At 39.7% G+C, this 12,785-nt stretch overlaps 1 protein-coding gene and 1 long non-coding RNA gene across 2 annotated transcripts in view; one reads left to right on the top strand and one right to left on the bottom strand.

Moving 5' to 3' along the window:
• Positions 1–286: 286 nt before the first annotated feature.
• On the top strand, positions 287–5,272 carry LOC138968272 (uncharacterized). The gene is made up of 2 exons (XR_011456118.1): positions 287–591; positions 3,485–5,272. It is a non-coding gene; the product is annotated as an uncharacterized lncRNA (long non-coding RNA).
• A 6,623-nt stretch (positions 5,273–11,895) lies between these two features.
• LOC138968213 (uncharacterized) overlaps positions 11,896–12,785 on the bottom strand; it is a 9,245-nt gene continuing 8,355 nt past the window's right edge. The window contains exon 4 of the mRNA XM_070340765.1: positions 11,896–11,934. Within this exon, the coding sequence (XP_070196866.1) occupies positions 11,896–11,934 (39 nt within the window). The remainder of the gene's footprint in view (positions 11,935–12,785) is intronic.

Genomic DNA, 12,785 nt, shown 5'->3' with positions numbered 1-12,785 from the left:
TTTTTATTAAATACAGGTGTATTTATTATAAATTACAGGTGTATTTATTTTTAAATACAGGTGTAATTATTATTAAATACAGGTGTATTTATTTTTAAATACAGGTGTATTTATTATTAGATACAGGTGCATTTATTATTAAATACACCTGTATTTATTATAAAATACAGGTGTAATTAATGATAAATACACCTGTATTTAAAAATAAATACACCTGTATTTAAAAATAAATACACCTGTATTTAATAATAAATACACCTGTATTTAAAAATAAATACACCTGTATTTAAAAATAATTACACCTGTATTTAAAAATAAATACACCTGTATTTAAAATTAAATACACCTGTATTTAATAATAAATACACCTGTATTAATCAGTTATTAGTCACGTGGTTAAGCGACTTAAAAACTTGGACTGGGAATCCACATGAAAAACACTAAGCTTATACGCGTCTTCATCGCCTCGCTTTGCCGCCTTTTGACAGACTGAACAGCTCAAGATGGCGGGGGTGGCAAATGTCCCTGATGTTTTGGAAGGTTTGCGAGTGCAGTTTTAATTAACGCTGTTGCCCAGGCTCGCACAGCAGGGTAAGTTAATTGTTTTATCAGACGAATTCGGTTCTTGTGACGATCTACACCGAGTCAGTGGGGCATCCACATCCAGAAGTTGAACTTGAAGGGAGGCCTGTACGCGTTTTTGACCAAAGATGCAAAATATTGGAATTCGGTGCGAGAGACTAGCTGCTATATCGTGTTATCGGTAATCTTGAACTTTAGCGTGTTAAATTCATAGCTCTTAATTCAGAGGCATTTAAGTCTCCAAATTTGTAGAACCTGTACTTGTAATCATAACAAGTCATTTTAGATCCCTTTGAAGTTACGGAATGAACTCCGATGATGAACTGTACGAATGCATTTGACCCATCAAAGAAGGAATTATCCGTGTGACCAGACAAGGGAGACAAATCTTTCGTGTAGATGATGTCCCATGGTTGACAACGTACACCATTTTCGGTGCATTTTCGTCACGCTAAAGTTCAAGATTACCTTGTTATCTGTGTGTGTGTGTGTGTGTAATCCGTTGTAAAGTGTATATTATGATTATTTGGTGGCGGCGGCAGTGGTACGTATATAATCTCATATGGAAAGCCGTTTGGCTCATAACAAACCTTGATTGATATGGGTTAAAGCTGTGGTCTATTTATGACTTTCCGGGGCTACGAGTTTGAAAAATAGGGACAAAATCATGTACAGATTTCTGTACAGCAAACACTACCCGAAACCCCACCTATACGGCGTGTATGACCTTGAGAGCTTCAGTCAACGCTTGAATTTTGCAGTGGTAACATCTGGTTTGCTCTCGCAGAGCTGAGCATATTTGTTGTCAAGAAGGATCGAGCAGAAAAAATAAACGACTTGGCAGGGATTCGAACTCAAGGCATCGGGGCCTCGAAATGTCAGGGCCGATGTCTTAACCGCTAGGCCACTTCACCAGTATTGTCAAAGATAAAAAAATTGATAATTTTATATCATTCTACGCTTGAATTATCATTTATGCGTTGCAAAAACGTAAAAATTGACATTAAAATTTGCCTTTATTTGCAAACATGTTTTACAGAATCGCAGTACATGTTTACACCGTCATGCTACACGACATTCGCGCCATGCAAATAGCTGCGATATCTCTATTTACAACATGCAAGAAAATGACAAGAACAGTAATTGAATCTCTCCAAAGCCAGTTGAAACCAGACATCTAAGAAATAGTTATACATGTATTCACTTCTGAACAACCGGCACGGTTGGCCTAGTGGTAAGGCGTCCGCCCCGTGATCGGGAGGTCGTGGGTTCGAACCCCGGCCGGGTCATACCTAAGACTTTAAAATTGGCAATCTAGTGGTTGCTCCGCCTGGCGTCTGGCATTATGGGGTTAATGCTAGGACTGGTTGGTCCGGTGTCAGAATAATGTGACTGGGTGAGACATGAAGCCTGTGCTGCGACTTCTGTCTTGTGTGTGGCGCACGTTATATGTCAAAGCAGCTCCGCCCTGATATGGCCCTTCGTGGTCGGCTGGGCGTTAAGCAAACAAACAAACAAACTTCTGAACAATGGGCGGATAGAGATATAAATCATGCTGCTTCAAGAATAACATAACATGAATTCATATCAATGTTTTTCCTTCATTTTCTCAATTGGCGCAGTAGCCTAGTGGTTAGGACATGAGACACGAAGTCGAGAGTTCGAATCTTCGCCGGGGCGTTTATTTTTTCCCCTTGATCTCTCTTGAAGATAAAATATGAGAGAGCAAACCGGCTGTTATCCCTGAAAAATTCAAGCGTTGACTGAAGCTCTCAAGGTCATACACGCCGTATAGGTGGGGTTTCGGGTAGCGTTTGCTGTACAGAATTCTGTACATGATTGTATCCCTATTTTTCAACCTCGTAGCCCAGGAAAGTCATAAATAGACCACAGCTTTAATCTCCAGAGCTGTGTACCAGGGAAAACCATGTTATAAAGTAGACTTTTTATTAAATTTAACTTGAGACATTTAAGCTGTACAAATTAATTTCATTCACAAATACTAGTTTCATAAATATCCTTGGCCTGCAGAGATAGAATAACAAATACTTGCACATTTTGTTTGTCTTAGTGTTCAGTAAATATACAAAGGTTTTAAAGTAAAGCACCTTCATAACATGGAAACCGGAAGTTGTGACATGAATTTGAATACTGCTAACACTACCAAGAAAATAATATATATATATTCTATGTTGTTTTGTTGCAAGTCTGCATCATTAACAACCTGGAGTATTACTGGAAAAAAAATTATTACTAAAGAAAATATGTATACTCTCGATACTCTCCATGCACATGATTTTTGTGCAGACGAGAATTTTTGCAATTCAATAAAAGGGCGACCACCCAGTAAAGTCTTGGTTCAATTATGTTCTTTTTATGGGTTAGTTGTTAGCAACAATGTAACCGACAAACTTCAAACAGAATTTTGGTGCTTTCCTCTAACATATATTATATATTTGAAAAACATCAATGTTTACCTGTGTCAAGTTTCTTTTTTGGGAGAGTATACATTCAAGTTGCCATTTAATACATGTTTTAAGGACTGAAAATACATGTCACAAAATGGGAAACGGCCCAGGAGAATAACTTGTATGTAAAGCAGCAAATGATAAACACATGGTTTTACCCCTGAAAGCTCCAAAGATTTGGGAAAATGAATCTCGTTTGCCTTCACATATCAAACTGAACGTCAAGCAGCTCAAAAAAAGTCTCAAGAAAAGTTACGCTTTCAAAATAGCATTTCATTCTGTGTCGCAAAGCATGCTTAACATTTCTACGCTTCTACAAATGAACACAAGCATGCAATAATTCCCTCTCTTTTGAGTCCTGGTACTTGTATGCTTATTAAGAAAGCGGGATGATGTTTCCTTTATTTCAGAATTTCTTTTTTGTCTTGTTTCAGATGGAAAGTGCGGAGAAACCACCATCTCAGATTTCGTGTTTTTCATGTCTGGGAGCCGGTCCACAGTACCAGGAGGGTACCAGAGTCCTCTGACCGTGGTGTTTGTGGACACACCCGAAAAGCCACTCCCCAGAGTGTCAACTTGTGCCCTCAGAATGCAGGTGTCTGCCCGACAGGTCAAGAACTGAGGCAGAAGCTGTCCCAGGCTGTTCTTGAAGGGGGTGGATTTTATTTATTGTAAAAACTTTCCTTCAATGGTGCGTTTAGTTTCTGCTTGGTAGCCGTAGCTGTTGGTGTTTCTATCTGTACACACCCTGGGGGGGGGGGGGGGGGGGGGGGTGTTAACGTTGAACTTTGAAATCTTAAAATTATTAAGACAAGGTGTGTGTGGTTTTTTTCTCTCCGTAAAATAAGCTTTATTTTAGGTGCCTGTACCGTACATCATTTCTTACTTGCTATTAAATGCAAGAGAGAGACTTTCGAAGATTTGATGTTTGTGTTTCGCATTATTTTTGCTTGGTAGCCGTAGGTGTTGGTGTTTCTTTCTGTACACACCCTGCGAAAAAATGTTTGTTCTGCAATTTTGAAGAGAATTCACAAATGTATTCAAACTGAATTATTTGAGGTCATGCTGCAAAGGAAAAAAAAAACATGACCCTGATTTAACCGGTTTCCTATACTCCTTTACATACCTTGTTTTTGTTTTGATTGTTTTCTTTGCTTTTTGCAGGGGGGGGGGGGGGGGGTGTTTAACGTTGAACTTTGAAATCTTAAAATTATTAAGACAAGGTGTGTGTGGGTTTTTTCTCTCAGTAAAATAAGCTTTATTTTGGGTGCCTGTACCGTACATCATTTCTTACTTGCTATTAAATGCAAGAGAGAGACTTTCGAAGATTTGATGTTTGTGTTTTGCATTATTTAAATTGCCGTTGTGTTTCAAGAGTGTGTTCTGTTCTTATTTGTTTTTTTGCACCACTGTTTGTCATTATGTTGCCTGCTTTTCGTGTTCCGTGTAACGCTGTCCATGGAAAACATGTAAAGCATTGTATTTCTCTCGACTATTGATCAAGTAAACTAAGCACTTCACATCATATCAGGTATCAGTTACCTAATGTACAGAATAAATGGTTCAACCCCCCTACTACACGAATAACACGTTGCCAGCAAAATATCAAAAGCACTCGGACTAGCGTTACAGTGTCCCATACAAAACTTGGCAATATACACCATAAACCGGATACAAACAAATCAATTGCACGCTAACAACTTTGTTATACTGTCTCATAATGGTATACAAATTAATAAACTCAAAAGCGTTTGTAACAGTTATGATAATGTGATATTCGTGCCCTGTGTAACGATAGTCTGTTTTTATGTTTTACCAAATTAACCAAAACTGGCGTTGTCTACTGCTTTTCCTTTTATAGTTTTACACTCCTCTGTAGTGAAGGTCACTGCTCACACAAGGGCGGGGATGTAGCTCAGTCCTGTTGGCCGCTGTCAGCGCGAGTTCGTCCCCACGTTCGGCGAGAGATTTATTATTGCTCACAGTCAACTTTGTGTGCAGACTCTCCTCGGTGTCCGAACACCCCCGTGTGTACACGCAAGCACAAGACCAAGTGCGCACGAAAAAGATCCTGTAATCCATGTCAGAGTTCGGTGGGTTATAGAAACACGAAAATACCCAGCATGCTTCCTCCGAAAGCGGCGTATGGCTGCCTAAATGGCGGGGTAAAAACGGTCATACACGTAAAAGCCGTGGGAGTTTCAGCCCATGAACGAACAAACGGCTCACACAATTTCAGCTTTCTTGTTTAGTTTATAAATTTCAGCCTCAATTCCTCGTCTCTGTAACCAGTATTAAATAGTGACTGTTTTGCTAACTGTTCAGCTGTCACCTGCCAAGTAGAACCGATGTATTCTTTATGATGTGATAAAATTAAAGTATTCATTCCACTTTGTGATGGATGAACTCGCAACTGCCAAGTATTACCAGTCTTATGATGGGATAAAAATTAAGTATTCATTCCATTTTGTGATAGGTTAACTCTCAACTGCCAAGTAATACCAGTCTAATGATGTGATAAAAATATTCATTCCATTGTGTGATGGGTTAACTCTCACCTGCCAAGTATTACCAGTGTGTCTTGTGATGTGATAAACATAAAGTATGCATTCCATTTTGTGATGATTTTCCTTATTTAAAGTGGATTTTCTGCATGACACTTGTTTGATTAAAATTAATTGTATTTGTGGCAGACAACTTGAGTTATGTTTTGTGTTTTTGTAAAAACAACTTGTTTTTTTTAATATGACTGGAAATGAGACTAGCAGCCATGAATCCATAACTACATTTTGCTGTCCATCATAGACATCTCACTCGCACATGTTCATTGCCTCACCATACAGGAATCAAAATCCATACAAACAATTTGTATTATCCAATATTCAAACTTGTCATACACATTTATTCATACACAAGAATTATGTGTCATACACATTCAAGCAATCAAGATCCAATAAATGTATATAATTGATGTTCTTAAAAAGACTACACACACACCTAAATATATAGGTGATCTTTGAAATGGGACATTTACATGCAAAATTCAGAATGCAAACAGAGCTTTGGCTTGCAAATTTAATAGTCATTAACCAGCACATAATATGAATAATTTTTGAAATTGTTGTGATACTGATTCAATTTTTCACATAAAATCAGAATTTCATTTATTTTAGTTTCCTGATACAAATGATTCGTCTAGCTTACCTTGAATAAACATACCAATACGTCAAAAAGTAGGACATCTGAGCTCAAAGATTAATAGTTTGGTTTGAAAAATCTCTAAATACACATAATTACAAAAACAAAACAAAATTCCGTGATAGAACATGTACTGATCTTGCAACTAAAGTAAAAAGGGGACTCGGGTGTGCTGTTAAAATTGTTGGCACATTTTAGTATCTAAAACTCACCTTTGATTTTAGGGGGTGCCTATTCTTTCTTTATTTGGTGTTTAACATTGTTTTCAACCACGAAGGTTATATCGCGACGGGGGAAGGGGGGAGATGGGATAGAGCCACTTGTCAATTGTTTCTTGTTCACAAAAGCACTTAATCAAAAATTTGCTCCAGGGGCTTGCAACGTAGTACAATATATTACCTTACTGGGAGAATGCAAGTTTCCAGTACAAAGGACATAACATTTCTTACATACTGCTTGAGTAAAATCTTTACAAAAATTGACTATATTCTGTACAAGAAACACTTAACAAGGGTAAAAGGAGAAACAGAATCAGTTAGTCGCCTCTTACGACATGCTGGGGAGCATCGGGTAAATTCTTCCCCCAAACCCGCGGGGGGTACCTATGCGACTGACCACAATGTTTACTTTCATCAGGCACAAAGTTCTTCAGCAGAAGAATGATTAATATTCTAGCAACAAACATGCAATAAATTCATACATGATTATTGATGTTCAAAAAATGCTCTACACTACTTCACCAAACTAAATGGAGAACTGAAAATGTTTAAAACACTTTCTTTCTTTATTTGGTGTTTTCAACCACGAAGGTTATATCGCCACGTGGAAGGGGGGGGGGGGGGGGGGGGGGGGGAGATGGGATAGAGCCACTTGTTAATTGTTTCTTGTTCACAAAAGCACTAATCAAAAAATTGCTCCAGGGGAAAACACTAACCATAAACAATAAACACCACTATGAGGTTTGATAGGTAACTTAAAGGGACCTTGACCTTCAATGAACGTTGCAAAAAGCTTATGTTCTGATGAATATGGGTGAATGAGGCACCATTGAATATAAAAAGAAAAATAACTGATTTGACTCTAGTTAAACTATGGCGCTCATGGCATCATACCAAAGTTTGAACGAGTATCCCTTTCACTGTTCTGTACAGCTGTGAAAACACAGTGAGACATAATAATAATGAACATAAATTAATCACCCCTTCTCGCCAGAGCTCACGGCAATACACAATAGCAAAACAAATCAGAGCATTCACACACCGACACACACAAAGTCGTTAAAGGTTTATTGGCTGCGGCAATAATAGCCGCAAGAATAATCCTTTAGTTCGTTCAAAGTACCCAAGCATGTCCTGTATACAAAAGTAAGGCGATTGAGATTTTATTTTGTTTTTTTTACACAAGCCAGAGAACACCAGTGCTTGTGAGAGCAAAATGTTTGCCCGTAGGGAAGTGAACCTTCCTTATCTTTCGCACCAGAGAGCTGTTCAAAAGGGGTATTGTGCAAGTTGGCTATTAAACCATTGTAATTCGGAAAATGTCTTTAACCTTCGCCGGCACTCGTGGGTCCGTGCGGACCCAGAAGGGTGTTTGATTGCAAATATCTTTTAAACGAGTTGGAATTTTTTAATGAGCTTTTAGAAATGCCTCAGACACCTAACAAGCTATCATCTCCTAAAAGCTCATTAAATTTCAGTGATAATTAATTAATTAATTAATGGTCAAATTTAGACTACACACAGAAGCATTTGTGGGGACGTGCGGACCCATACTTCTCAAAGAAGAAAAAGCGTGTATACCCTTCCGAGGCACTCGTGGGTCCGTGCGGACCCAGAAGGGTGTTTGATTGCAAATGAGACAGTGACAAAAGGTCAGGTGTCATGTCTACTGTCCCGAATGACACACGATTGCTGACATTTCACCATTGCCAAAAGAATAAACAAATAAGAAATAGGTAGAAAATGAATGTGAAAACTGACTTTGATTGTTGATCAGTATTTTCTATACCACTAACAAATAATCTACTTACACATAGCTGTTTGGCAAATGTATGTTGCATGGGACACACTGACATGAAAGTGGAAGATGTTTTTCCCTCTAGAGAAACTACATATCAAGTTACACTTTTTGTGCTCTTCCATTCCAGTTGGCAATCAATTGTTAACGCATGTTATTAGAAAAAATAGAACGAAAACAGATTAGATAGAATGAAAAATGTACTGGTGATGTCATTTGGGACATACTGACATGAAAACGTCACCTTTTGTCATTGTCTCAAATATCTCTTAAACGAGTTGGAATTTTTTAATGAGCTTTTAGAAATGCCTCAGACACCTACAAAGCTTTCATCTCCTAAAAGCTCATTAAATTTCAGTGATAATTAATTAATTAATTAATTAATTAATGGTCAAATTTAGACTACACACGGAAGCATTCGTGGGGACGTGCGGACCCATACTTCTCAAAGAAGGAAAAGCGTGTATACCCTTCCGAGGCACTCGTGGGTCCATGCGGACCCATACTTCTCAAAGAAGGAGAATTGTGCAAACCCTTCCGTGGCACTCGTGGGGCCATGCAGACCCATAATATTTTACCAAATACCGTGTGCAGTCTAAATTTGACCATTAATTAATTAATTAATTATCACTGAAATTTAATGAGCTTTTAGGAGATGATAGCTTTTTAGGTGTCTGAGGCATTTCTAAAAGCTCATTAAAAAATTCCAACTCGTTTAAGAGATATTTGCATCAAACACCCTTCTGTGTCCGCACGGACCCACGAGTGCCACGGAAGGATATGCATATTTTTCTTTCTTTGAGAAGCATGGGTCTGCACGGCCCCACGTAAGGATATGCACATTTTTCCTTCTTTGAGAAGCATGGGTCTGCACGGCCCCACGAATGCGTCCGTGTGTAGTCGATAACGAGTGCCGGCGAAGGTTAATGGCTGAATAACAATGAGTTCCTTTATACGTTGGATTGGGCAAGCCATATATATATATATATATATATATATATATATATATAAATATATCTAGCATCAATAAACCTAAAAATACACTAAGGTCTTTTTCAAAAACAATAGTCTGTTTTAAAAACTTTCAGCAATTTTCAACCTTATAAATCTATACTATAGATACATCAAAAGAAATTTGGTCAGACATGGGATTCAGAAAAAGTGATAATTAAGGGAAAAAAAGTGGGGGTCTGGGGGCCGCAGAAGGCCCCCAGTAGGGTCCAGGGGCAACGCCCCTGGTCGGGGTCTGGGGGCTTCACCCCCAGAAGCTGAAGGTTTTTAGTATTTTAGACACACAAAAATGGCCCTGAAATGCATATTTCAGCTTAATCATAGCCCCCCCCCCCCCCTTTCTCTTCCTTCCCATGTTTCTCAAATTAATTTTACGCTAAGACTCAAAATAAGGAGGAGAAAGAGAGAGAGAGAGAGAGAGAGATGGGGGGGGGGGGGGGGGTGGTGGTGGCGTGTGACGGTGTGGTTTCAATGTTCTTACCTTGTCGGTGCCAAACGACCCCAGTGACTGATTACACGACTGGGTTTTCAGGATAGTCAGGTGCTTGTTGCTTTTCAAGTGGCTTTTGAGGGCAGTCTTTCCATTGGAACCGTAGTTGATAACATTAACATCGTTGCACAAAGTGCACTAAGCTTTTCCCGGCAAGTTGATTTTAGCAAAAGCATCGCCAACTTTCAGTTTCACGTCTTGTGTCTTCTGGCCTTTCTCGTATTTCCAGCTCAATGATACAACTTCATCGAGCCAGTCGAATCTCCAGAGATTTTTCTTGTACTTCTGCTGGTCAATTTCCCGGGATAGAACGGTTTCGTCTCGCTTTAGCTTCCTCATCATTTTGGCAAGTGGCTCGAAGCGATGTAAAAATGGCGCCGAATCATTCTCATACGGTATGCTTTAGCTTATACTGAATCCCCGATAGCTACGTTGAAACGGTGACTGTAGGAGACAAAGACACAGAGCGCGTTCCCATACGGATCGACCAGCAACAGTCTGACCGTTTTAGGAACCAACCGTTCAAGAATAGTATGGAATGGAGCGTCGCGATCAGCGGACCGGCCGAAAAACTTGGGTCTTTACCTACATATATCCCAACATTTTCTCAGCGGATTTGCACGAATCTCAAGAATGATCCCTGGAGCCTAAAAATTTACGGAATTCCGTAATTTTACGGAAGAATCCCATGTCTGTTTGGTGCAATTAAACAGGTAACCTAATGGCAAATCATTGTGTAAAACTTTCTTTACAACTTTCTTTCACAAAGTGTACATATTTTTTTTTTTTTTTTAGCAATATTGTTTTCGTGGTGCAGTACCTGTGTTTAAAAATAATAAAATACACAGCGGACATAATTTCGCTTTATTTGAATGACTTTCCACTTTACAAAGATTGGTTTAGAATTAGAGCGCAGATTTAAACCAATTTGAAAAAAACAGTTGCTTATACCTTCTACCATGCTTGGTACTTTGAACAAACTTTATGATTGTTTTTGAGGCTTTCATTGTTGCAGCCCAATGCTGCTCAGTGCAAATTAACTTTTTTGAAGGCGAAGTGTCTGCACCCAGACACATCCTTACTCTGAGGTCTCAAAGCAAACCCGCAAATTGAGGCACACCTCCCAACGCCATGCAAGATATTGCAGATTTATTGCACGATTACGTGGCTGGAGCGGATAGGGCAAGTAGCCTAATAAGTTTACAATTTAAAACGAATGCTTCTTTCATTGACAAAAGCAGTAATCATGTGTCAAAACACTGGATCGGCTTTGGAATGCGCTTGTAAATAAAAGTAGACAATGAATTTTTCTTGTGATTCCACTGACCAATCTGCTTGTAGTCTGGACAATCAAGCGTACAAAATATGGCAAAATCGTATGGGTTCACAGGTCTGCTATACACTTCAGGTTTGGGGTGTCCACAAGCTAACTTTTTTTTTACTCGAGCATGTTGGCAACGAACTGGAGAACAACATCTGACCATGTTGATTGGTGGGTGGCCCACTCCGAGGGTCAATGCGCTCCGTTAGTTGCACGAGCTGTTCCTCAGAGAGGGGGCAAGCCGTGGCAGGCACATCCTAACGACTGTCTGGCAAAGGATGGTCCTCGATTATCGATTGAAGGCTTCTCCCTTTCCAGAAGTCCTGTACTGCTGTGGATGTGCTGGCTCGTCTCTCCAGCATCCCCCTGAAGAAGAGCTGCAGGGGAGTTCTGTTGCGCTCTGTCCTCAGGGGTTGGTGGTTCTTCTGTTCCACAATCCACTGTAGGGACCGGTTCGGCAGAAAAACATAGTGGAGGGCCCACAAGTGAATGGGATTGTCCATGTTCAGTATCCCCAGACCACCTTCTGCCTGTGGTGTTCTCATTGCAGTAAACAGGTCATGGTAAGGGTTCACCACATCTTTCCAGACGTCGAGCCAGAGACGCTCGATCCTTTGGTTATGGTCACTGCGGCCTTGCATCGCACTGCCTCTCCCTTCTCCCCTGTGTTCATTCATGAGGGCGACGACATCCAGATTCTCGCCACCATGGTCCATGCGGAGTCCAAAGCGTTGGGTTCCACCCAAAAACAGATCCCGAACGGTCTCTGACCTGTTGTTTCGGTGGCATGGAGGAAGGTAGTGGCCCGGCTAAAGCCATCGATTGCCCCATGAATCACCATTTTCCACCTGCAATATAACAAACAGAGATCCGTTTCCATATGTGATTTCACCACACAAATTCTGATTAAAGAGTTATTGGGAAATAAGTACAGGTAACATGCTCAGTAAATATTAAAAAGTAATGGTCAAAGTGCTTTTTCATGACCGAGAATCAAGACCATTATTTTTAATATATATCATTGAGAAAAGGTGTGTAACCCATTTTATTCCCCCCTCTGCTTCTTTACCTCTGTAAACTTGTAGGGGTAGTTATTTTTCGATAATGACCCAGCAACCAAACAAATAACGACCCAGCAACAGCCTGAATCCTCGATAGTGCAATGGGTTGAGAGGTTGTTCTGTTTCGGTACTACTTTTTGCGACTGAAAAGTTCAGAACGCTCTAATGTACGAAGTATACATCTCTGGAGCAAACAATACAAACATACCGCATTTAAATTAACAACTACAGGCCTGAACACATGAATCTCCATATAAAATCCATGAGTTCGGTTGTTTTCTGAATCTCATCTGCCGTGGCTCAAGCCGTTCATCACAAGCAATTTCCCAAGGCAAGTAACTCATACTTTGTCTAGCGACAAGAGTAGTTCCCCTTCTTTTCACTCAGTTCCTTCGACAACAGACTGCAATCCGACGGTCAGTTTTCAACAATATTTCATTTAATAAACAGATCACACGCAACCAAATGCACACATCTCATCAATTTAAACAACATAAAGGGGTTTCATACACTATTTTCCCCGGAAAACTGAACTTCATACAGTTTTTAACGTTGGAACACGGGTGCAAAAGTTCGTCTGCTAGTCCCATTTGACGAAAAAACATTACCCTAAGCGATACCAAAACATATACAGAACA

The sequence above is a fragment of the Littorina saxatilis genome, linkage group LG6, assembly GCF_037325665.1.
Source record: "Littorina saxatilis isolate snail1 linkage group LG6, US_GU_Lsax_2.0, whole genome shotgun sequence".
NCBI classification, from domain to species: domain Eukaryota; kingdom Metazoa; phylum Mollusca; class Gastropoda; order Littorinimorpha; family Littorinidae; genus Littorina; species Littorina saxatilis.
This window is presented reverse-complemented; position numbering and strand designations above follow the sequence as displayed.